Source organism: Dromaius novaehollandiae, chromosome 2, assembly GCF_036370855.1.
Source record: "Dromaius novaehollandiae isolate bDroNov1 chromosome 2, bDroNov1.hap1, whole genome shotgun sequence".
Lineage (NCBI taxonomy): Eukaryota > Metazoa > Chordata > Aves > Casuariiformes > Dromaiidae > Dromaius > Dromaius novaehollandiae.
Genome location: NC_088099.1, coordinates 22,910,126 through 22,932,891, shown reverse-complemented (window position 1 = coordinate 22,932,891; position 22,766 = coordinate 22,910,126). Strand labels below are relative to the sequence as shown.

The 22,766-nt window shown below is 37.8% G+C and overlaps 1 protein-coding gene across 1 annotated transcript in view; it reads left to right on the top strand.

Moving 5' to 3' along the window:
• Nucleotides 1-472: 472 nt before the first annotated feature.
• LOC112982417 (macrophage mannose receptor 1-like) overlaps nucleotides 473-22,766 on the top strand; it is a 34,296-nt gene continuing 12,002 nt past the window's right edge. The window contains 21 exon segments of the mRNA XM_064505970.1: nucleotides 473-533; nucleotides 2,928-2,980; nucleotides 2,983-3,328; nucleotides 4,154-4,327; nucleotides 5,828-5,992; nucleotides 6,784-6,897; nucleotides 9,142-9,288; nucleotides 10,205-10,387; nucleotides 10,892-11,049; nucleotides 11,446-11,556; nucleotides 12,627-12,742; nucleotides 13,220-13,387; nucleotides 16,432-16,627; nucleotides 16,955-17,082; nucleotides 17,439-17,526; nucleotides 17,647-17,782; nucleotides 20,022-20,060; nucleotides 20,168-20,331; nucleotides 20,928-20,995; nucleotides 21,451-21,551; nucleotides 22,254-22,396. Of these exon segments, the coding sequence (XP_064362040.1) occupies nucleotides 473-533; nucleotides 2,928-2,980; nucleotides 2,983-3,328; nucleotides 4,154-4,327; nucleotides 5,828-5,992; nucleotides 6,784-6,897; nucleotides 9,142-9,288; nucleotides 10,205-10,387; nucleotides 10,892-11,049; nucleotides 11,446-11,556; nucleotides 12,627-12,742; nucleotides 13,220-13,387; nucleotides 16,432-16,627; nucleotides 16,955-17,082; nucleotides 17,439-17,526; nucleotides 17,647-17,782; nucleotides 20,022-20,060; nucleotides 20,168-20,331; nucleotides 20,928-20,995; nucleotides 21,451-21,551; nucleotides 22,254-22,396 (2,859 nt within the window).

Genomic DNA, 22,766 nt, shown 5'->3' with positions numbered 1-22,766 from the left:
TTTTGCTTGGTGCACCTTTTGTAGCAGCGAAAATCTGTCCCCTGGTCAAGATATTTACATTCTTTTTTTCTCTGAGTTTCCCAAATAGAAACATACGAAATTTAATGCATACCTATCATATTCTGAACACTCCCTGCTACTTTGATTTGGGGGCTGTGAACTGAACCGTCAATGAAACATAAAAATCTTTCAGCAGAATGATGTTGAACTGTTCAGACTTTGTCCCTTGCATTAGAATGGAAGGAAACTTTGCTTTCAGACACAAAGTCTGAATTTTGTAATTATTTATAGATTTCGAAATATCATGTGACAGGATATTTCCTTATTTAGAGCTCAGCATTTTCTCTTTCAACTAAAACTCTCCAAAACTGAGGAAGACCTAGCACCCACTGGTTCCAAAAGGATTTTTATTGCAGCAGTTAATTTTGGTTCATTTGTTTGTGAAAAAGAAGAAAGGAATGAAAAACTTGAAATGACTTTTTCTACATTCTTAGTTTTCCTCTCTTTCATTCATACTGTTTTTCAGACAGTGGGTGAGTCTTTGTTCTTTATCCCCTGCAAAAGTGGATGTGAAAGTTGGCATTTTTGCTTTCTTGCTTGTTCAGGCGCTTTAAGATTTTCCTGCTTGTTGACCATTCTGCATTTCATATTCACCCTAACTGGAGTAATTTATAGAAGCTTAAAAAAGATGCAGAAACAGAGATATTGGTTCACTTTTAAAGAGAGGGGAAAAATCAGGATAGGGCAAACCAGGGAATCAGAAATCAGGACAGAGTGATGTATGGCAATAGAGATTTCCTTTTGGATGCTATTACAGGTTATGTCCGGTCTGTGAAAGAGGTGCTGTTTGCAGCATGCTCAATAGTCCTTGTCCGTATGACATGACTGTGGTTATGAAAAAATGAAAAAGAGTAAGGTATGTGTATCTCCTACCCTTAGGATGAGGTTGTGAAAGATGAGATGGAGCTTGTGGATCGATGTGAGATGTCGTACTGTGGCTGAGCAGATGCCAATGAAAGTTTTTAAAAAATCATAGAATCAAGAATGGCCCAAGAATAATCACTAGACTCTTGAGCATGTGGATGTGAGGCACAGTTAAGGCTCTGAAGTTGGCCAGGAACTCTACGGATGGATCATGGCTGGCCGTCCCTTGTGATGTTAGAATGGTGATGAAGTTAAAGGACAATTTTCCTGCATTCTTCAGTTCATCATTTTTGTGGAGGAGTCAGGTACAAATCATAGCTTCTGAAGGCAGACACTGTTTCCTATGAGCTGTGCCAGTACAAGCCATTGGAAAGAGCACCTTCAGAGCTGGGTTTGCGCGCTGCTCTGCAAGCTGCAACCCAAATGAAGGCATGCGCTAGCCACAGTGCGAACCTCACCGTTCTCTCAGTTGCTAGTATTAGACCAAATAGTATTCTGAAGGGCAATAGTTGAAATTAGGGGCAATACACTAAGCTCTTAATTAGCAAGCAGTAAAAGATCCAACAAGATTTAAAACTTACTGTTTAAATGGACAAGGAGAGAAGAAACTATGCATTATTTCCAAATTTAGATTTGAAGAACCAAAACTTGCATAGATTTACTAAGCTGGTCAAAGTTGCACAAAACCTTTTTGGGAGAGCCAGATGTTAAATCCAGATATCCTGGGTCCCATGTCCAGAGACTTGGTCACAAGAACCATTTTTTCTGTCACAATTTCATTAATCGGAATTTCTCAGATTCTTTCTATTATGTTCTTTATTCAACACAAAATGAGTCGTAGCATCCTACCCTTATCTTAGGAATTTATTTTAATATTTGGAACTGTATTATTTGTGGGCTCACGGTCCCTTATGCAGTCATTCTCTGAGAAAGGATATGGGGTGATGCTACAGTATGTATTCACAGGTGGGAAACTGAGGCACAAAGAAATAAAGGGCAAAGACTTGCCCTTCAGTCTCATAGGTCCTATAATATTCATCTTTAGTCCAAATCTCACTCTCTCATGAGCCAAAGTGAGTGGGAGCTATACATTATCTGACATTTTGGAAAGCAGGCAGTTCTGCTCACAGACCAATACGCAGCACTGAACAAACAGCTTTACACATCAGCAGGAGTAAAACTGCATTAATGTGCAACCCTTCTCAGCAGGACTGACTTGTCTTCTTTGGTGTGCTGTATTAAGCTGCCTATAATATTTCAGATGTGTTAGTTAGCTTGTTTAGCATTAGCATACTTATTTTTTCTTAGCAAGACAATACCAGTAATACATTTACCTCCAAATATTCCCTGTGTTGGTTCTTGTGAGAATTTGGGATTTGACCGTGTTAATCATACTGACTTCTTACAATAAATGTACTGAGAGGATACTGGAACAGGGCATGATAGCAAGTCATTGTTTAATAGTTTTTCATCCTAAAAAATAAAGAATAACAGAACATGCCAAGTACTGAAGGAGCAAGGGTCCTCTGAGGGAGAAGGCTCCGTCATTAATTGTTTTAAGTGCACATGCAATCCATGGAGGCATACACAAGACAAGCTAAATCTATAGTGTACAAAGTGATGTTAAATTTTGAATCCTCAACACAGTCTTTTGAAAACTTTCTTAGAAGAAATGTATATTTCAGGACGGATTTGGGGAAAAAAATGCATGATATTTATGAAAATCCATTACATTGATTACAGTGTTGAAACTATGGCATAATATATTTTATGTGCTATTATTCCTCTGAATTGTATTTACATGAGCCACACCTGTTTTTCCCTCCCCAAAGGAAATTAAAAAACTCTTGAAAATGCTGTCTGCTTCTTGTGAAAGTAACTCAGACCTACAGTCTCCTGACATGAGTAAAGATATCAGCAACATAACATTTCTCTTTCCTTACAAGCTCCCCCCACCATTTTTTCACCATAAGTACATTAATTCTGACTATTTTGTTTTACAGGCAATGGAATATTTTTAATATACAATGAGGATAGTAAGCACTGTATAACTGCTCACAGGGTTCTCACAGGGTCACAACAACTGCTTGCAAAAAAACCAGTGAGTTACAGAAGTTCAGGTGGGTGTCTGATCACCAGCTGATGAGTGTGGCATTCGCACAATGTTTGGGAGTCCCCTCTAAGGAAGACCAGGCTAAAATTTCTTTGTACCCCTGCAACAAGAGAAATGAATTCCAAAAATGGGACTGCAGAAATGCGACCTTGGCAATCCAAGGGGAAGATTTGTTTCTCAGTGCTGGTAAAAGCAAAAAAGATGATGTTGTACTGAACACAGGATTAGGTACGATGAATAAATGGAAGATCTATGGAACCATGGATGACTTGTGTTTGCAAGGCCATGAAGGTAAAGTCTGAAGATTAATCTTGCTAGTCTCTTGTACTCACTTGTTTGCCATCACAGCTGGGGCCCTTTGATTTCTGTTTCTCTTGGTCTAACATCAGCTGTTCCCCTTGAGGCTGTGGTGGGTTGGAGGATGGTTAGTTCATATATTCAGGCCTGCATTCCTCCATCCAGAAGCTACAAAGATGCTCTGCTTCAGACAGGATATAGTATGCCCCCAAATTGCAATTTTTATCTTTTCTTTTGAAGCAAAGGTGGATTTGGGCTATTTTTAATTATTAGCTTTAAGCTAAGTGCTTCAGTTTATTTAGCCACTGAATATGTACTAGCATAATTGTATTATCATTGCTGGAAAGGCAACAGTCTTCAAGCCTCATGCCCCAATAGCAAATGCAAGAAAATAATTCCATGAACAATACCATTCAGTTCCTCTATGAGAACTCAGATGACAAAAAAATGCATTTAAAAATTCAATCAATGATCTTTTTATGAATAACTGAAAGTTAAGCTACATGAAGAACAAAATAGTGCTTTTTAGGGAAAATTATTTTTAAACATTTGAGGTGAAAAATACTACGCTTCTCTTCTATTTCTGGGCTATTATATGAAATTTCTCTATTTCCAGCTGTTACAGCTGATGATATCATAAGTGGTAAATCACAAATCTACCTAGAATTTCCTTGGATGACTCTGCCAGTGACAGTGAGTCGCCAGTTACCATGAACATAACACTTTCTCCACATACTTCTACAGTGTGTACAAATATGTAGAGAATTGGGTCCCCCAGACTCCTGTGCCTATATTTTCATTTCTCTTTTGTCCTCTCAGATCTGTTTACACTGTTAGGAAATGCCAATGGAGCGCCCTGTGTTTTCCCTTTCAAGCTGAGTGGTAGATGGTACGCAGAGTGCACAGAAGCTGGCCGGTCGGATGGCTTGCTCTGGTGTGCGACAACCCCTGACTTCGACTTGGACCATATGTATGGGTTCTGTCCATCTGACAGTAAGTCCTGAATGCTGTTATAGATGCTATAACAAAATATTGTTAGGTTAATACATCAATACTGAGATGCTGCTACTAGTATTACCAGGGAAAGCTCCTGTAATGATTCTATTTTACTTAAAAATGTCTCTTTATAAAGCCATAATATTGCTTACATAAGAAACAAAAAACATTTCCCCTATGAGTCTCCAGTCAAGCTAAAAGTTGCCTGAGTTGTCCATCAGAAAGTCATATCCAGGAAAAGGCCAGTAGGCTTTAAATGTGACTGCAGTCAGCATAAAATCATCTGAAAAGTGAGATGCTACTTACTGCATAATCTCCCTGCCTCATTGCTATTTCTGGTAACAGTTGTATATTCTTTTCTACCTATGCAAATCCCTGTTCTAGATGGCAAAACTGGCCTATAGCCTGTGGGAGGACATAGTCTGTCTTCTGAAAGGCGCAAAAGAAGAAGACTGGCTCAAAGGTCTCACTGGAATAGCAGTATAAGCAGCCTTTTCCTTATAATGTTTCCCAAAGAGCATACAGCTTTCCATCATCCTGTTTAACGTTGTACTGAAAGCCACCAGAGAAATGTATGTGCACCTGAGGACAGAATGAAGGACACCAAACTCTGATGTGACTGAAGATAATGAACACGCTATCTCAGATCTAATTTTTCAGTGATGTGCCACAGAATCACATTTGTTGTTTTGATAGGAGCATTGCTCTGGGAAACCAGGTTCAGTTCATTATCCAGTCTGCCAACAGTGTCTTTTCAACTGACACTGCTGAAAATCATTTCCTGGTGCAATACTGCATACAATAGTTTTAATAAAATCCCTTATTATATCAACAGGAAAACCAGAAGTATTTGGCATTATATAACTGCTGGGACACTATCACTAGGCTCACTGGGTCTACAATTAAAAAAGAACGTTAAAAATTTGGAGGGAGTCAGCAACAACGGAACAAAATAAAAACCTGGAAAACATGTCTTCTAATGAATGGTTCAAGGAATACTCTCTCTTTTTCTTAATGAAAGACAAAGTTAAGGGAAGTCATAATCACAGCTTATGAGCGCATGTCTGAGAAACGGTTTTGCTAACAGAGAGTTCCCAGAAGACAATTTCTAAGCACCAATGACCAAAGACACATTCAGATAAGGCCTTTGAGTTGTTGAACAGGATTTCCGAGTAGGTGATGACCAAGGTGCAGTTTTACTTTATTAATCTCTTTGTACTATTTTTTTTTTTTCGCTTGAAAATTATCAGATTTGATAGGGGAAACAGAAAATAAAGGATGAAAGCCCACCGCTGTTAATGTCAATGAGAATCTCTCTTTGACTTAACAAAGAGCATACCAAGAGCAAATCATGGGGTTTGGGGTGGGGATGGAGCTTTTTTGCTTCAGAACAACCTGTTTTCACAAATAAACTTTTAGATAAACTCTATCATAAAATCTTACCAAAGAAGTTGTTTATAACAGACTGCAATATTGCATCTCCCTTCTCTCACACAGACAGTGGCAATGGCAGATTTTGGACTATGGATCCTTTGACAGGAACCTGCTACCAGACAAACTTCCAGGCAGCTCTCACGTGGCACCAAGCAAGGAAGAGCTGCCGGCAGCAGAATGCAGAATTATTAAGTGTAACAGAGATACAGGAACAAATGTATCTAAGAGGTGAACTAACAAGTGAGACTCAGTAAGGAGTGCCCTTTTTTGACTGATTACAAATGTTTCAGTGCTTTAATCATATTACAGCTTATGTAATAATAATAATAATATTTGTACTGCTAGAGAAATGTCACAAATATTTTTCACAAAGCTTTTATAAGTGAGTCGTGGAATTATCATTTGAAATTATTATTATTGTTCTCACAAAGTAAGTGAAGAATTTCCAGCTAATTAAGCAAGAGTTGGATCAGGCTAAAAAGCATTAACACATGAATCTTAGAAAGGGACCTTACAAAGAAAAAAGCCACTGTTGTTGCCTACTATTCAATATATCACTTTTGTGTTAAGAAATCAGTATCCTTCAGGTAGAACTCATGTAATAGATTTTTTTCCAATATCATACAAATTTTATACAAGATACTAGTACAAATTTTAAGACTTTGCATACATATGGATAGGCTCTGTAGAATGAAGTCAGTGTTAATTGCATCAAACTTACAGCAAACTTGTAATATAGATATTAAAAATAGCAATTCATTGTTTCAGTTTTCAGCGCCTATTACTTACATACAACTGCAAAATAGCATTGCACTCAGATAAACTAATATGCAAACTATTCTTTTGCCATTCTGTACCCTGCAACTACAGAATAAACTTGCTGAGTTTATAACCAGTAAATACTGATTCTGTACTGAAATTTGGAAGTCACTAAGCAGACATTATCCTTCTCCAAACTTTGAAAATGCAGAACATTTTATTATAAACATCATAACATTTAAATTCTTCTGATTACCTAGATCTGATTGACAGCAAGAGATCCTCTCTCTGGATTGGGCTTAACAGTTTGAATCTCAAAAGTGGCTGGCAGTGGAGCAGTGGCTTTCCTTTCAGATACTTAAACTGGGCTCCAGGTAGTATACATTTTTTCAACAGTTGTACAGGTGACTCTTTCCTGCTAGAATGTTGAATGCATATTAAGTACAGTACTGCAGTATTCACCATGAACATATGGAAACATATGGAAAAAAAGTGTTGAAAGGCCTATGAAACGCATTGTTGCTATGCCACTAAAAAGCTAAGCTTCTCTTCAGTGAGTTAGATAAACTCATATTTTATCAGAAGTAGTTAAAGTGAAAAGCAATAGTTGAGCTGTAGCATGCTAAGGATGACTTTAAATCAATTAAAATTTCCGTATGGCTTATGTGAGTCCCTGCAAACTGCAAGGGCTCGGCTCTTGGGCTCAGTGGGCATCAGAGACCATCACACTGGCAGTTTATCTTCGCAAGTCTCTTACTAACTGTCATGGCAACAAGATGGTGTAGCAAAGGCTGAATGTTACATTTGTTTGTTGAATAAATGCATACTTATTCCATCTTTTGGTCTTCATCAAGTCTCAGAGGTCCTTTGTGCCACCTTCTTTTATCTGGCACAGAGACTGGAGGGAAATCTTGGAGCTGCTCAGTCTGATGGAGGATTATCTATCTTTTGCGGAGCTGGCCACACTTCTTAAGCCTTGCAGAGGAAAGCAGCAGTGGGCTGTCAGGCCTAGCAGCCTATACCCATGGAGTTTCTGTATCCCTGCATGGTGGCTACTATGATGAGTTAATCTACACATTTCCAGTTTACTGTATAATTATTGTAAATTGTGTCTTTGGAAGAAAAAAAAGACAGTGGCTGCACTGTGGGTGTTTGGGCCTCTTTGGGAAGAGGGAAACCCTGCTCATGCCCCAAGGGTCCTGGAGAACCTCTTGGAGGGCAGGGTGGGTGAGGCAGCAAGGAAAGAGGCATGCAGGAAGGGCCAGGGCATGTCAGGAGGCCCTGCTTGCAGCAAGGAGCAAATCTGCAGCCAAGTCCCTCAGGTGACATGTAGAAAGGACCTTTCTGAAGATCCTGAGTGGACTTACTTTCTTCCAGCAAGCCACTGAAAGCTGCTTGACCAGAATGTGACATAGAAGGGAAAGACCCACCCTGCAATGGCGCAGCGGAAAGGGGGTGATTTGTTTTTACGTGTTGTGATTTGGCCTCTATCTTCCAGCAGATTTGCCTTATTTTTAAAGAATTCCATTTTATTATTTTTGTAATCTAATAAACAGCTCTAGAAACTACAAGCCTTTTAGTACGCTCCCATACAGAGGAAGCTGAGCCTGGAAGGCTTTGACCAGCCTGGATTCCCATCATTCTCTACCCAACTGTTAGACAACGTACCCACAGATAGGTGACATTTCCCTTTTGTCTTGTATTTTTAACAAATGGTATTAATTCACTGAGCTTGGTTTAGCTCTAAAATGCAGAGCTAGAATCCTAGTTTTTGCAGCTTTTGAAACCTCTTTTTATGATTAGCAGCTGATGATTTTTCTTCTGAAGAACTCTATTCTCTCTTCACATGGCTGTAAAATTCCTTGTCTGAATAGAAATTATATTAAGAAAAGATGTTGTGGTACTGCATTCCTGCCCAGAAATATTATTTCAAACTGCATCCTCTGATTTCATGAATGCAAGTGAGAGCGGGAAGTTCCTTATTAAATTATCCTGTTAGCACAGATTAGTCCTGACTGGAAGTCATATATAAAACAAGATTTTTCATGAGTCATGAAACTGTCAGCTCTGATTCCCTAGAGCTCTGTGTCCAGCAGCTCTTCTGTGGCAGTACCAGGTATCCCTTAAATGTCTGGACTCAAGACCAGCATCTACTGACTGGGCAAGAACGTCAGTTGTGCCATGGCTGATCGCAAGCTGCATACATCCTTAATGGACATATGACTGACCCCTATGCACATGCTGATCAAGCAGTCAGAAGGGCAAGGAGAACTGAGGACTCTCTGCAGCCTTTCCCTCAGGGTGTTCTAAATTTAGTCTATCTTCTGTACAAGCTGGCAATTTCCACAAAACTCATAGGAATGTCTTATTTTTGAAACAGCAATCATGCAATCAAATATGGCAGAAAGTGTGAGTTATGCAATAAGCCTCTAAAAAATATTATTGTTTTGATGGCTACTTTTAAATAACATTTCCTTATCTCCAGTAGAAGAATAGCAATAACAATGAAGTGATGAGTTCATAACTGATGCATGAAAAGGCTGGAAATAAATTATTCTTTTAGTTGCTGATATAAAACCTGTATTACATAAAAATAATTTTGTTTTCATTCTATGAAGGAAGCCCTTCTCCTGAGCCCGAGAATCTTTGTGCAGTACTAAATCCTAGCAGAGATGCTCAGTGGGAGAACCAGCAATGTGAACAGAAAGTTGGCTATATCTGTAAAAAGGAAAACTCCACGCTAGATCCTTTCGTTCTTCCCTCAGGTAGGTCAAACAAAGAAAACACTTACAATGAAGTTAGAATTTGTGTCACTGAGATGAACTGTCATAGTTATTACAAAAGAAAAAAAAAGCATTTTCACTCTTTTTTCTACTTTGCTGAGTGGCACAGAACAAAATGTGCTGTTATTTCATTAATCAAGTATGTTTAAACACTGGAAAAGTTCCTGGAACCCAGAGACAACAACAGCAATTTTTACTTCATGTTATTATTCAGGAAAACAGAAGCAATGATCTAAGCCATAGACTATCCCAAAAGTGCCTTGAACTTGAACATTCCAGCAGACAAGAAAATAAAATTAGAGATGCTTCACCTTTCCTGTAGTGTATGCTAATGAAAGATCTAGGCTTATCACCGAAGGCTTAGAAAGATGGCACGTACTGGCTTAAACCACCTTGTCATGGAATCACAGGTAACCTACACAGCAAAAAGAAGTTCCTTCAGGCCACTTTTCAAATACAAAATCAAGCTCTTTGCCTCTGGTGATTTATTTGATGAGATTTATCATGGAAAGCTATCATGTCCTCAGAGAATTACTTGTGCTGCAGGAGTAAGGCATTTATGAAATATGCAAAACATATTTGGATGTGGTATGTTGTCTGGAAACATTGTACATGGAAGTTTAAAATATTTGTCTGCCCAAAAGTGAACATTTCACACTAGTGAAACCTAGTTACTACTGGCTCCATTATTTTCCCTTTTTTAAAATAATATTATATTCTGTAAAAGCAAATAGACTACAATGTTTTATACATATGTGGAATGAATAGAAGAGCTGCCTATTTAAAATTGCTTTATTTTCATTCTAATTAATTAATTACTCAATTTCAAATGTAACTGCAGTTATTTGAAACTTCAGCTTGAATCATTTTAAAACTTGAAGTATTTATTTATTCTGAGGGGTCGCACAGCCTGTTGCATGCCCAGAAGGATGGTCGCCCTATGCAGATCACTGTTACGTGCTTCACAGAGAACCCAGAGCATGGAAAGAAGCCTTGCTTTCCTGCGAAGAGAGCAACGGCAGTCTGGCCAGTATTCACAACATTGAAGAGCATGGCTTTATACTGTCTCAGCTTGGGTACGGTGAGTACTTCTATGGGGCAATGCTTGGTACAAATGGAAAATTATAATACTAGAAATCTTACAGGATTTGTAAAAAGCTCCTTATTAATTTGAGACGAATATTGATAAGGAAGCTCAGAGATAAATAAATAAAAAAGCAGGAGGAATCATTATTACCCTCTCTTCATTGCTGTTTTTCATTGCAAGAAATCACTTCAAGGAAACCACAGCTCCAGTTACAGCAGTATGTGGGCTGGTGGTTATCTTCCTCAGACATTATGTAGCTGTAGATACGTAATGAACTTTTCCTGATAAAGCTGAACAATTTCATTTCCTGCTGGTAGCTCTATTTTAACTTCTTGAAAGAAGAAAAGAATAAGAATTAGATCTTAAAATAGACTCCACTGCCATTTAACCCAAACGAATTCATATTGTAACATAGCGGTTTCAGCTCATCTCCATAAAAACTTGTTCTTGTAGAGTGTTACAGCTGAGGCACTAACACAGATGAATTTCTCTTCCTAGAAGTTACTGATGAGCTGTGGATCGGTCTGAATGACCTCAACACTCAAATGTATTTTGAATGGAGTGACAGGACTCCTGTGACATACACCAAATGGCTGCGTGGAGAACCAACCCATGCAACCAGCGGGCAAGAAGATTGTGTTATTATGGCAGGAGAGGTAAAATCATGCCATATTCATGCGGTACTATACCATTTGATTTTTGTTTCCATTTTTAGTTAGTTCATGAATGAAATTTAGAAATAAATCGAGGAACAGTATCTATTCATCACTCAGGAAGATGGTTTTTACAAAATTACAGAAATAACTACATAAATTCATATCTGATTTTGAATGTATACTACATACTAGGCAATCCTTAACAGTCTGCCTCTGACAATTAATTAGTCCAGCCTAACATAACCTGGACTTTAACCACAGATTGCTCGAATTCATTCAGAAAATAAGCATCTTTATTTTCTCATTGAAGCACTATTGTAAAAAAAGAATCAAAAAAGTTTGTAAATGAAACAGATCCATCTGATTGGTTTTCCCCTCTTCCCAAACTGCATCTAGGATGGATACTGGGCAGACAGTGCCTGTGATAGGAGGTTAGGTTACATCTGCAGAAGACAGCCACTGCAAGGAGTTTCTGGGACAGTGAAGACTGATCCTGCTTGCCTGAAGGTAAGGATAAAGGGTAACTAAGACTTTAGTTAACAAAAATCCATTGTCTTCACAATCTCCACTTGCCACTGAAACTACCCTTTCACTTTTTCCTTATAAGCGTGATTGCAAATCAAATTCATGGTGATAATTTTCAGGAGAGACACTATGTTTCCTCATTTAAAATAAAGGTATTTTGAAAAATTTTTAGTTGAGTCAACCCCATTCTCTCTCAGAACTGTCTGCAAATAAGGTGGAAGCCTCGTGAGGTTATTTTGCTTATTTTGTTATATTGTTCTACCAATCATGTGGTTATCTGATACAGAAGAGACTGGGCTGGATTCTGGGCTATGTGACATGATGCAAGATGATGCCAAAACTCATTAATAACAATGAAGCCAAAATCAAATCCATCAAACTGTTGAGTGAAATGATTTTCAGAACAAGTGATTTGTATTTCTACTGTTTTTTTCTTCTATTTTTCCCTCCTTTTACTTTTCTATTTACTATTCTTCAATATTTAATAACATTTCCCACAACTCTATACAGGAAACAAAGCAGAGGCACATTGCCCTAGCTGGAACGAGGCAGAACCAAAATACTGAACACAGATTTTTTCTACCTTTCCTGCATGCAGTAAGCGTATCTTATGCTGGTATAAAAGGGAAAAGTGACGTGGAATTCAACAGCAATTTTAAGGGTATTGCTTTTCAAGAGTTCATATGGTAAACAGACACATCAGGAAATTTGAGTCAGTATCTCACTATAACACAGACTCCTCTCTTCGGTTCTGAGCAAGGAAGAATTTTATTTATTTGCTTCTCCATTTTGTGCACCTCTGACCTTTTTTTTATCAGTTAAAACTTATCAGTCATTAGTTGTCAAAAGAGATGGATTCATATGCATTAAATCTCTCCCTTTCTGGACGCTTACTAAGCTCAGTTACCACTGGTCCACTGGTTTTCAAATTAATGTATTATGGTATTCTGTTGTATAAACAATATGATGATTTAAAAGTGTACATTGAAATTCAAATGCTATAACACATGCTGTTATATATGCAAATGTGCACCATGTGTTCTTCTTTACAGGGCTGGGAAAGACACGGTTTTTACTGCTATCTAGTCGGACATATCTCTGTAACATTTCTGGAGGCAAAGAAAGCCTGTGAAAGGAGCAATGGTTATTTAACAAGTGTAGGAGATAGGTATGAAAAGAGTTATAAAACTGTCCTTTTGATGGACTGTGCTTGGAATTTTATAAAATAGTTGAGAACTTTTTGGAAAAAAAAGTTAAACCAGGATTGCAAAATGTCATTTTTCAGGAAAAAATATTCAGAAAATACAGTGTGTCTTTTTTAACTAAATGTATCATATATCTTCCTGTTTTCCAGTACTGTACTCTGTAAGGAAAGGCCACAGCTTCTCTGTTCTGTAAGAAGCCTTTTTTCAGCATAGCAGAGCTTCAACTGCTACTGAAGTTTGGCCATCTGATTAGCTAGTTTAGTGAGGTATTTCCATGTAAAAGGAGAGATTATATGGGAGAGGAGACTATAAAGGAGACTCTATATAAAGGAGATATGTGTAAAGGAGACATCATTCATTGTTGTATAGCTGAGGATGCTGAGAAATGACAAACTAAGGAAAAACTAGGTTTAATCTCCATCTAACTCTTCTTATTTCAGATATGAGCAAGCTTACCTGACCAGCCTTGTTGGTCTGAGCCCTGAGAAATACTTTTGGATTGGTCTCTCAGATATGGAAGAGCAAGGGATGTTCAAGTGGGCTGACGGTGCAGCTGTGCTGTACACGAACTGGAACTCAGCAGTGCCCGGTACTCTTTGTCATGTGCAGTCTGTCATCTGAATCTGTGTTTTAGAAGCTGGATCTTCAGGTCCCGTGCTGGGGAAGAGTGACATTCAGCAGTTACCAGTTTTCAAATGCTACTTAGTGCACGGCGTCATGGTTAGAGAGCCAGACGTACCTTTACATCCTCAGTGGTCTTTCTAAGAACACCTCTCCAGGTTGCCAGGATGCCAGGCTGCATGATTTCGCACATTACTAAGTGAATTTTTGCGGTTTTGCTGATTCCCCTGCCCAGTGTGACTGCATTCAGCCACCATTCTTTCTCTCAGCACCTAGGATCAGTGATGCACAGTCATGATAGCTGCCTTCTTAAAGTACTGTTTAATTTCACAAAGAAAAAGATGTAAAGAAACAAAAAAATCTGCATACAAGGCTGTCCTTCCCATTGTCTTCTCACTGCTTACTGGCGGCAAGGACAGACCTACATACTTTCGACACATTCACTGAGGTCCCATATTTTATTCTCTTCTTCCTCGCCAGCAGCTATTTACTTTAGAACATGTCCTTTCTATAACCCTGCTATGTTTCCTTTCTTTGTGATGCTACATTTAACCATCCCTGGTCAAAGGCAGTCTTGTAGGTTGGCAAAATCTTAACTCCTAATAGTTATGCCTTAAGGTTTTGGTCAGAGGAAGCTCTTCACGCCTAGTTTTTCTGAGCAACTGTCTGATTTGGTCCCAGTGAATCAAAACATTTCAGTAATTGAATCAACATAGAAGAGTCGTAAATTATTGTTGGCTCATCACCAATGTGCCTCATCTAGTGTCCTTTCTAGTTCTGGGCTTGCTTCTGGACTGCCCTGAGCCATTCTGGGGGGACATCAGTTTAGTCTGCTATGACAGGACCCCAAGTCAGCCAAAGCTCGAGGTGGTGCACCAGCACCTTTAAGTAAGCATACCAAGCACCAGTGGGTTGATTGCTTTACTGTGGGTTTTTTTCCTAATGACTGCAACTAGTTTTATTTAATGTACACTAGAAGAACCAATTTTTGAAACAGGAAATTCAGAATGAGACTGGACAGAAATGAAGGGTTGGAAGACAGATTTCCGTTGTGCAGCGCATGCTGGTAGGCAGCGCATTTCTTACAGACAAGCTCTGAATGCAGCACCGTAGGAAATTCCTAGCTTGTGAGAGCTTCTGTAACACTGGGTTCCTGAAAAAGTCTGTTTCTTTCCATAATGGCTGAAGCCTGCCTAACATACCGGTTACCTTGTCTGCCTGGTGGACTTGAGCACTTGCTGACTCTCTCTCAGTTGTGCCTGCCCCTTTCCACACTCCAAAACTTTTCCTCACAGTTGCAAGTGCCAAGTTTCTATCAGGGAAGAAACAGTTTTCTTTCCCTGCAGAGAGTCCTACCAAACCGCTGTAGAGCGGCCAGGATATGCCAACCAAGTAGCTTTCTCCCCTCTGCCCAGCTGTAGCCTCTTAAAGCACAACCTGGCCCACAGGAGTGAAGCCGTCTGTCACACCTGCTGTTAAACTACCAAAACAGAAACCAAACCCACAAAACTTGGTATCTTAAACGCTCTCCTGTTATTAAGGAGCAAGTATTACCAGCCACCAGAATGCAGTCGATTTTATTTTCCCCTGTATAACCATTCACACCACTGCCAAGTGAACATGAAATATTCTGAATTTTACATCCATTTTTCACTGCTGCAAAGAAAAACACTGTTTTGAACCGTGTGCTGCAGCTGCCTCATTGAGCCACCATGTAAGGTTCTCATAGTGTTGTTGTTCTTCTTCTGAAACGATTTATCACATTAATGAATTTTCTGTGTTGTAATTCCAAACTGTTCCCAACTAGCCAGTACTGAAACATATCCATAATGATACATACAGACATTCTGCCTTTGCAATATTAGTTAGGAATATCTTTGACATATGGTGCTACAAGCATGCTTCTTTATTTACTCCTTGCTTTCAAACTACTTACAAGTGCAAAATCGAACTGAGTGGACATGGGGGAAAGGATAGAATTAGAGAAAACACATGGAAAACCATCTGAAAAGTATTTTTAGACTCTACAAACTTCTCAGCTTCAAATCGTAAAGAGCTTTTTGCTGCTCCAAAGTAACCTCATTTTATTTCTTCCAAGACCATATTGATTCATCCATATTATTCCAACTTGTATTTATTGTTGGATAACTGAGGACATGTTGACGACATGCAATGCAGTGTCATTCTGGAAGTACCCGAGCTGGCTCCCAGCGAGCTATTGGAAGCTTAATGCAGCATCAAGCCAAGCTAACATGCTTGGGTCTTGAAAGCAGAGCTTGAAAGCTGTGTAAATGTGCTGCTATGTTCAGGCTAACTTTTTAATTTCAGCACAGTGCTGCCACAGCTACACTACTTCTGCTACAGAAGACAACTCATCTGATTTGTGCTCAGAAATCTGTGTGTTGTGCTTCATTTCACAGGTTATTGCATATCCTTAAACACTTAGGATGGGATTCATCTCATTAAACTTAAACCACCTAGAAGTTAAATATCTACTCTATGGTAGCAGTCAAATCTACCTGTTGTGTGCTTAGAAAAAAAAAATGTGATGAATTCTCTGAACATGCACACTCTGAACATGTACATACAGAAAGGGACTCTAACAATGAAGTTCATCATAAGCTTAATGATGAGGTGGCTGAAGTGAGCTGAGAAGGATTCACCTTAGACACTGCCATTCTCTGTAAGTAATACAGTAACGGTGAGGGTGTTTCAGAAGCTCCTAAGTTCCTTGATGGCTTTGGATCCCTTCTAGGTGACGGGCTGCCAAACCCTTGCAGGGAGTGGCATAGGAAAGAGAGAGGCAGCGGGCTGCTTATCCACTTGGGTTTTAAAGCTTTTCAAGGGGGGAGTGAAGATAATGAAGGACTCTGCCTGCCGGTTTCCTGTCTTTACAAAGCTCCTCCTTTGAGCAGACATTATAATTTCTATTTCCAACAATCTTTTAAAAAAGAATCACATGAGCTGTAAATACAGCAGGGGAACCACTTAAAAATACATTTTAATTTTGTTTTACGTCTCGCAATGGGAGGAAGGGAGGTTGTGTCGTCCTGAGGACTGGAAATACAGCTGGACTATGGGATGTTCAGAACTGCGAAGTGAAGGCAAAATTTCTTTGCAAAAAACTAGCTGAAAAAATGACTCTTCCTCTTGCTCCTGAAGCAGTTTCAAATTCCGAATGTCCTGTGGGTTGGACTACAAACAGTAGCACTAATTTGTGCTTCAAAGTAAGTATTAATTTTTCCAACAATCCTGCTCATGAGACAGAGGAGTACCAAATAGATAGAAAGTCTAAATTTCAGAGAATGGCACGTTATAGTACAAATGTAGTAAGCTTTTTTACAGACTATTAATGGAAATCACTCCAATTATCACTGTATCAGTGATATGTAAGATTAGCTAAGTAGCATGTTCTTTAATCCATTTTATATGTGCTTATTTATAATTTACTGTTTTATAATTTACTGTTTTCCTACATTGCTTATACAAGGCAGTCAGTTTTATTTTTAATATTTACAGTGTAAACAGTGTTCCACTGTAAAATTTATCTATAGATTTTTGTGAGAGAAGGAAACCAAAAGAAAACATGGTTTGAAGCCCGAGATTTTTGCAGAGAAATAGGAGGAGACCTGGCTGCCATTAAAAATGAAGAAGAGCAAAGACTGATAGAAAATTTAATAATGTAAGTAAACATCAAATAATTGATCCTTTGGTGTAACAATACATTATACAAGAATAAACAAAAAAAATTCTTGATTCTTTCCTGAGATAATTCATTTAAAATCTATTTCTGTTTATAGTCATTGTCATAAGAATTGAAAAAAAACTTTATATGGGTATCAATTTATAAATACTTTTTTGGAGTTCCTAAATTGGACCTTGCAACTATGTAAAATACATTTATATTATTTGTTTCAAAGCTTTGAATATTCCTTTAAACCTCTAATAAATGTGTTATTTTCCTATAGAACTTGTAAAATTTAATGCAGCTAACCACATACATCCTCTTCTTCCATAATACCTTTTTTCACACTCTAGAAACAAATCCCCATCGTTTTGGCCCTTCTGGATAGATTTACACTGTTTGGATCCTAACGGTGGGCTTTCCTGGAGTGACGGATCGCCAGTGAGTGTCAGATTCTCCCAGTTTCCTTCTGATTTTTTCATTGTTGGAGCTGTTTCCATGGCTTGACACTCCTTTCCTTGTAAGAGAAGAACAAAAGTCAACACTGTGTTTCTACTGTAGGTGAATTACAGGAAAACAAGTTATTTTTACAATATTGGATTTGAATATTGTGGAACAATCGATGAAGAGTCTTCCATGTCGTGGATTAACATGCACTGTGAATACAGTCATGACTGGATTTGTGAAATAAAGAAAGGTAGGCTACTTTTTTTCTAAGCTCACAGAAGAGGTGGTCTGAGAAATTTAAGTTGAATCACACTCTACTAAAATAGGAAGTTCCCTGAGTTGTATGCTTCGGAAGATTTGGTTGATTTCGCAGGAATTTTGCATAAGGAAAAATGAATCAAAACATAGTAATACTTTAAGAATACAATGATTCAACTGTTAATTATAATTCCATATCTGAGAGACCAATCCAAAAGTATTTCTCAGGGCTCAGACCAACAAAGCTGGTCAGGTAAGCTTGCTCATATCTGAAATAAGAAGAGTTAGATGGAGATTAAGCCTAGTTTTTCCTTAGTTTGTCATTTCTCAGCATCCTAAACTATATACAGTTCTAAAATTTTGTATTATTTGATAAGTTTTATTGAAAATATACTTGCTTATATAATCATAGAAAATAAGGGGAAAGCCACCTCAAAGGCTCATCTGGTAAAATCCATCACTCTGCTCGAAAGCAGGTTTTGCCAAAATAGCAGCTTTGACTGACATGGAACTATATTTTTCTTGGAACTTTCACCTGTAGGGAACTACTCCAAATTGGAGGGTTGAGGGAGAAAGCAAGGGTTACAATTTGCAAAGAAGATTACCTGAAATCTCAGTATCTTGTGTGAAGCGAAACTTCTATGCTCCCCTCAGGTGGAGCTAGGACACTGAACACAAGAGCAAATTAGTCACCTGGTTTAGTTCAGACAAGACTACCAGCATAGTAGAATCATTTTCTGTGTAAGATGACATATAAAGAAACGGAGATAATAACAGGTTTGCTATAATGAAAAGACAGTAATCCAGGCTTCACAGTTTGCATACTTTAAGGCAATAGGTGGACTCACATTCTCGTTTCATACCAGTAGCAGAATTTTCTATGTTCATACTTCTGTTTTTTCTAAGTGTAGCAACTGTTATGAAATATATCCAGTGTTATAAGAGAAGAACCAACTATAACTTCGTATTGTGTCACATATTTTACTTCCAAGTTTAACAGAATCATTGTTTTAGTGCCTCTCTTTAGGTTCCTTCACACAAGCAGTCAGGATTAATATTAAAAATGATGCTTTTTTTAAAAAGATCATTTCCATGCTGGTGATTGATTCAAAATAATCTGATTCTAACCAAGTCGCTCTGTGTCAACTTCCCATGCTTAAAAAAGTAACAGTCATGCATACGTATCTCAAAGAGATGTTCTGACGATACCTTGTTTGATAAGTTCCTTTGCAATTCTTCAACTGAGTGATTAGCACAACCAAAAATTATTAGCAAAAGTGTCAATAATAATTGTATATTTTATTAATTATTATTAGTGTATGAGTGGCAGAAATTATAGTCTGAAGAAATTACCATCATTAGTCAGTAGTGCATAGTTTTATATTGAAAGGTGCTGAAAAGATCATAATGCTTTGTACTTCCAGAACTTACATCTATTTTTTTCTTTTAAATCTTTTCACCAGCCATGCAAGAGATTGTTTTTAAAGGGCACATAATGTTTTTCAGCCAAGCATGTATGTCACCTGCTTCATTTAATATTGTTACATATAAAACAACACAAACATTACAATGAACTCCTGTGGAATAAATTTATTAAGGTCAACATTTGTTTTAACTTTTTAGAGCTCTCAGCCTTCCACGTTTAGAGATATAATGCTCCAATATCCTACTCAGCTTCATGCCTGAATCATTCATTTAAATTATGTCTCAATAGCGGATTTTCAGTCAAATGTGATTTTTCACAAAGTAGTTCCATGGAAAAAATTGATTTTCACCAGCAAATGAATACCAATAAAATTAAAAGTATTTTGAAGCAGGTTTTTTTAGTATTTGAATTTCTTGCTCAGATACAAGACCACACCCATAAAGAATCTTATTAGAGTGCAGAGCAAGTATACTGACACTCAAGTAACATACTTTCACTGTTCTATTTTCTTTCAGAAACAAATATTCATTCAGACTAACTACATTCACCAAATTTAGGCAACATTCACGATGCACAAGATGCACTTACCAAAAATCTACTGGTACAGAGATGTAGAGCTGTAACACATCTGTTATTTCCTGAACATATACTCTTTCTCTGCACCAAAAATTTTGAGTAAGTACATTTTTCACTGAATGTGTTAAACACAGAAAATGGATTGATACTAATTTCATTTTCACTAATTGAACATTTCCACTGGGCGAACATTCAGGAAGCATTTTACATCTTCATTTTTTCATTACAGGGGCACCCTTGAAATCGGAACCTGCAAGCCCCGCTGCCAGTAAGTTTTCTGTTTATATCCTCTTATCCAAAGAGCAATATTGTGTAACATGAACAGCTTCATATAAGACCGGTACAGAATATGGAGATTCCTTTTCTGTGTTGCAGCATATGAAGTCACTGAAGACGGCTGGATTATAAAAGGGAGCAAACAATATTTTTGCAGCACAGAAAGTGCCTCTATGGAAAAAGCCAGAAAGTTCTGCAAAAAGAATTACGGAGACCTTGTTACTATTGGAAATAATAATGAAAGAAAGTTTTTGTGGAAATATGTAAGAGGAAATTTAACTATGTGTTTCACTGTATATGGTGTGTATGCTCTACTGCATATGCTCACGAACTGCAAGAGAACCAGCTTGTCACATAATATCGTTACTACATTTTATCCACAGTAGATTTGGCCACAGTAGACGTGGCCACAGAGCCTCCCTTCTTCGTCACACTGTCAGATGCTTGAGTTTATTATGTGTGGGAAAGGAAAGGAAAGGAGCAGAGGACAGACAGCTTGAGACACTGGAACTACACAGCTGCTTAAGAAGAAAATTTAGATTTATTTACTCCTACGTACCAACATATTTATAGTAAATTCTTCCTCTAGTCTTCCTTGTTTCTTTTAAAAGTGAGAACAACTCTAAAAGCTTTGATCATACCAGTAATGCAGCCAAAACTAGGGAAGCAGCAGTAAAGATAACGAAGCGAAAATATGCGATATACAATATTTACTTCAATGGTGGTCCTCTCTGGTGACTACACAAGATCATTTATACAATCAGTATTCATTTGTTTGATTTAATAGCGCAAAAATAATTTTTTATAATAACTGCAATGTAAAAGCAAGCACTAACTGAAAGTATATCTTTGTGTGTAGATCTTAAAAAGTGGCAAGCTGGAATCATATCTCATAGGATTAATTCAGGATGCTGATCAACAGTTTAGGTAAGTAAACAAGTTACATCCATATTCATAGCATTCAGTGCACAAGTTTTTTACTACTAGAGTAATTTCTGAAAGGAGCACTGCAAAGGAGTTAGAAGCAGTTTCAGAGAGCTTTATTGCATGTTGAAATGTGTGCTCTCCCTTGGTTTATCTACATTGTAAAATCACTATATTTTAAAGGCTTTTTAATAGGGAATATACATGCTATGAATACATAGATAACCACTTAAAAGTAAAGGTATTTTTGTTCTTTGACTTGACACGCTGGGATTTCATTATCTAAGGCATTTTAATCCCAATGGAAATTCAACTTACAGACAGACATTCTCAGCCATAAATATTTTTAGAATTGTAGTATTTTTAGCAAATGATTGCTATGTTAAAATAGATTTTTCTCAACTGTTTCATGAACATTATCTGACCAACAGCTACTGTGTTGTTTCTGGTTTTTTCAGTTGGGCAGATGGAAGCCCAGTTCACTATGTAGCCTGGGCACCAGATGAACCCAACTTTGCAGCTGCTCAAGAAAATTGTGTTGTCTTAAATAAAAAAGATGGTGAGTTGCACAACATTTTAGAAAGAGTATTTTTATTGGTATCTCTCTTCTCCCATTTGTTAACATGCCTTGTCTACTTTGATCCATTCTTTCCCAGTGATTTTGTGAAAAACTCCCATAGTAAACTTTAGTCATTATGTCTGAGGTTAGTTCAGGGGCTATATTGGTCATGAAAGTGGAATATAAGAAATTATGACTTTCATGGGGAATGCAGGGGAAGATTGGAGCAATAATTTTTCAGCTGTACAAACAATAAGTTCCCTTCAAATCAGTGGCAAATTGGTCTTTCAAAAAATAAGTAGAGTATAACTAGCCAAGGAACAGAAAATACCTAAGGACCTAATATGCATATGGAGTTTCACATTTAATTGTGTTTTCACTGATAAATTGTTACTTTACACTTGCACTCTTGAGTGTAAGAAAGGTGTCTGTGGGTTTTGCACAGAGGTTAGGGGATTGCCATATAAGTCATAGCGTAAGGCTTCTGCCTCATATAGCCGCTACTCCCACAGTCACAGCAGGATCAAGGTCTGTCTGTAAGCAGCGAAGATGGGATGGAGAGTAGAGCTGAAGCATGCCATCGCTCACGCTAACATTGCCAGACAGAGTGCTTAAAAAGCTATAAGCATGGAAGTCAGTTCATTTTCCCACAAATTTCAATCTTATTCAGTGTTTCTTTATCTAAATTTAAATTCATTTCAGGCTTGTGGAATGATATCCACTGTGGTTTTTCCACTGGCTTTATCTGCAAGAGGCACAGGAGTTTTATAAATGCAACACTTGTTCCAATGGTATCTCCACCTCCAGGAGGATGTCCTGAAGATTGGCTTTTATTTAAAAATCAGGTATGATAACATGCATTTAAGCACAATATGGATCTTTGGGAAGGTATGCAAGCAATATAAGAGGTCTTTTGTCTCTTGGTTCTCTTTAGACAGTGATTATCCAAAGTTGCATTAAAAATTGGACCAGTTAGGTAACTGTTACAAAATGAAGATTTTTGTTTTCCTGAAAAGTGGTTATCTGAGACACATTGACAAAATTGTTACATAGTATATATCTGCTTAAAAAGAAAAGTTCAACCGAATTCAACTAAAAGCACAACTATTAGAAAGCATAAGTGTGAGTCAGTCATCTGAGCTGGAACAAACCAGAAATAATGCCTGATCTATCTAAAAAAGCTTCAACTGAATGCTTCTCTCATCTTCAAAGGGA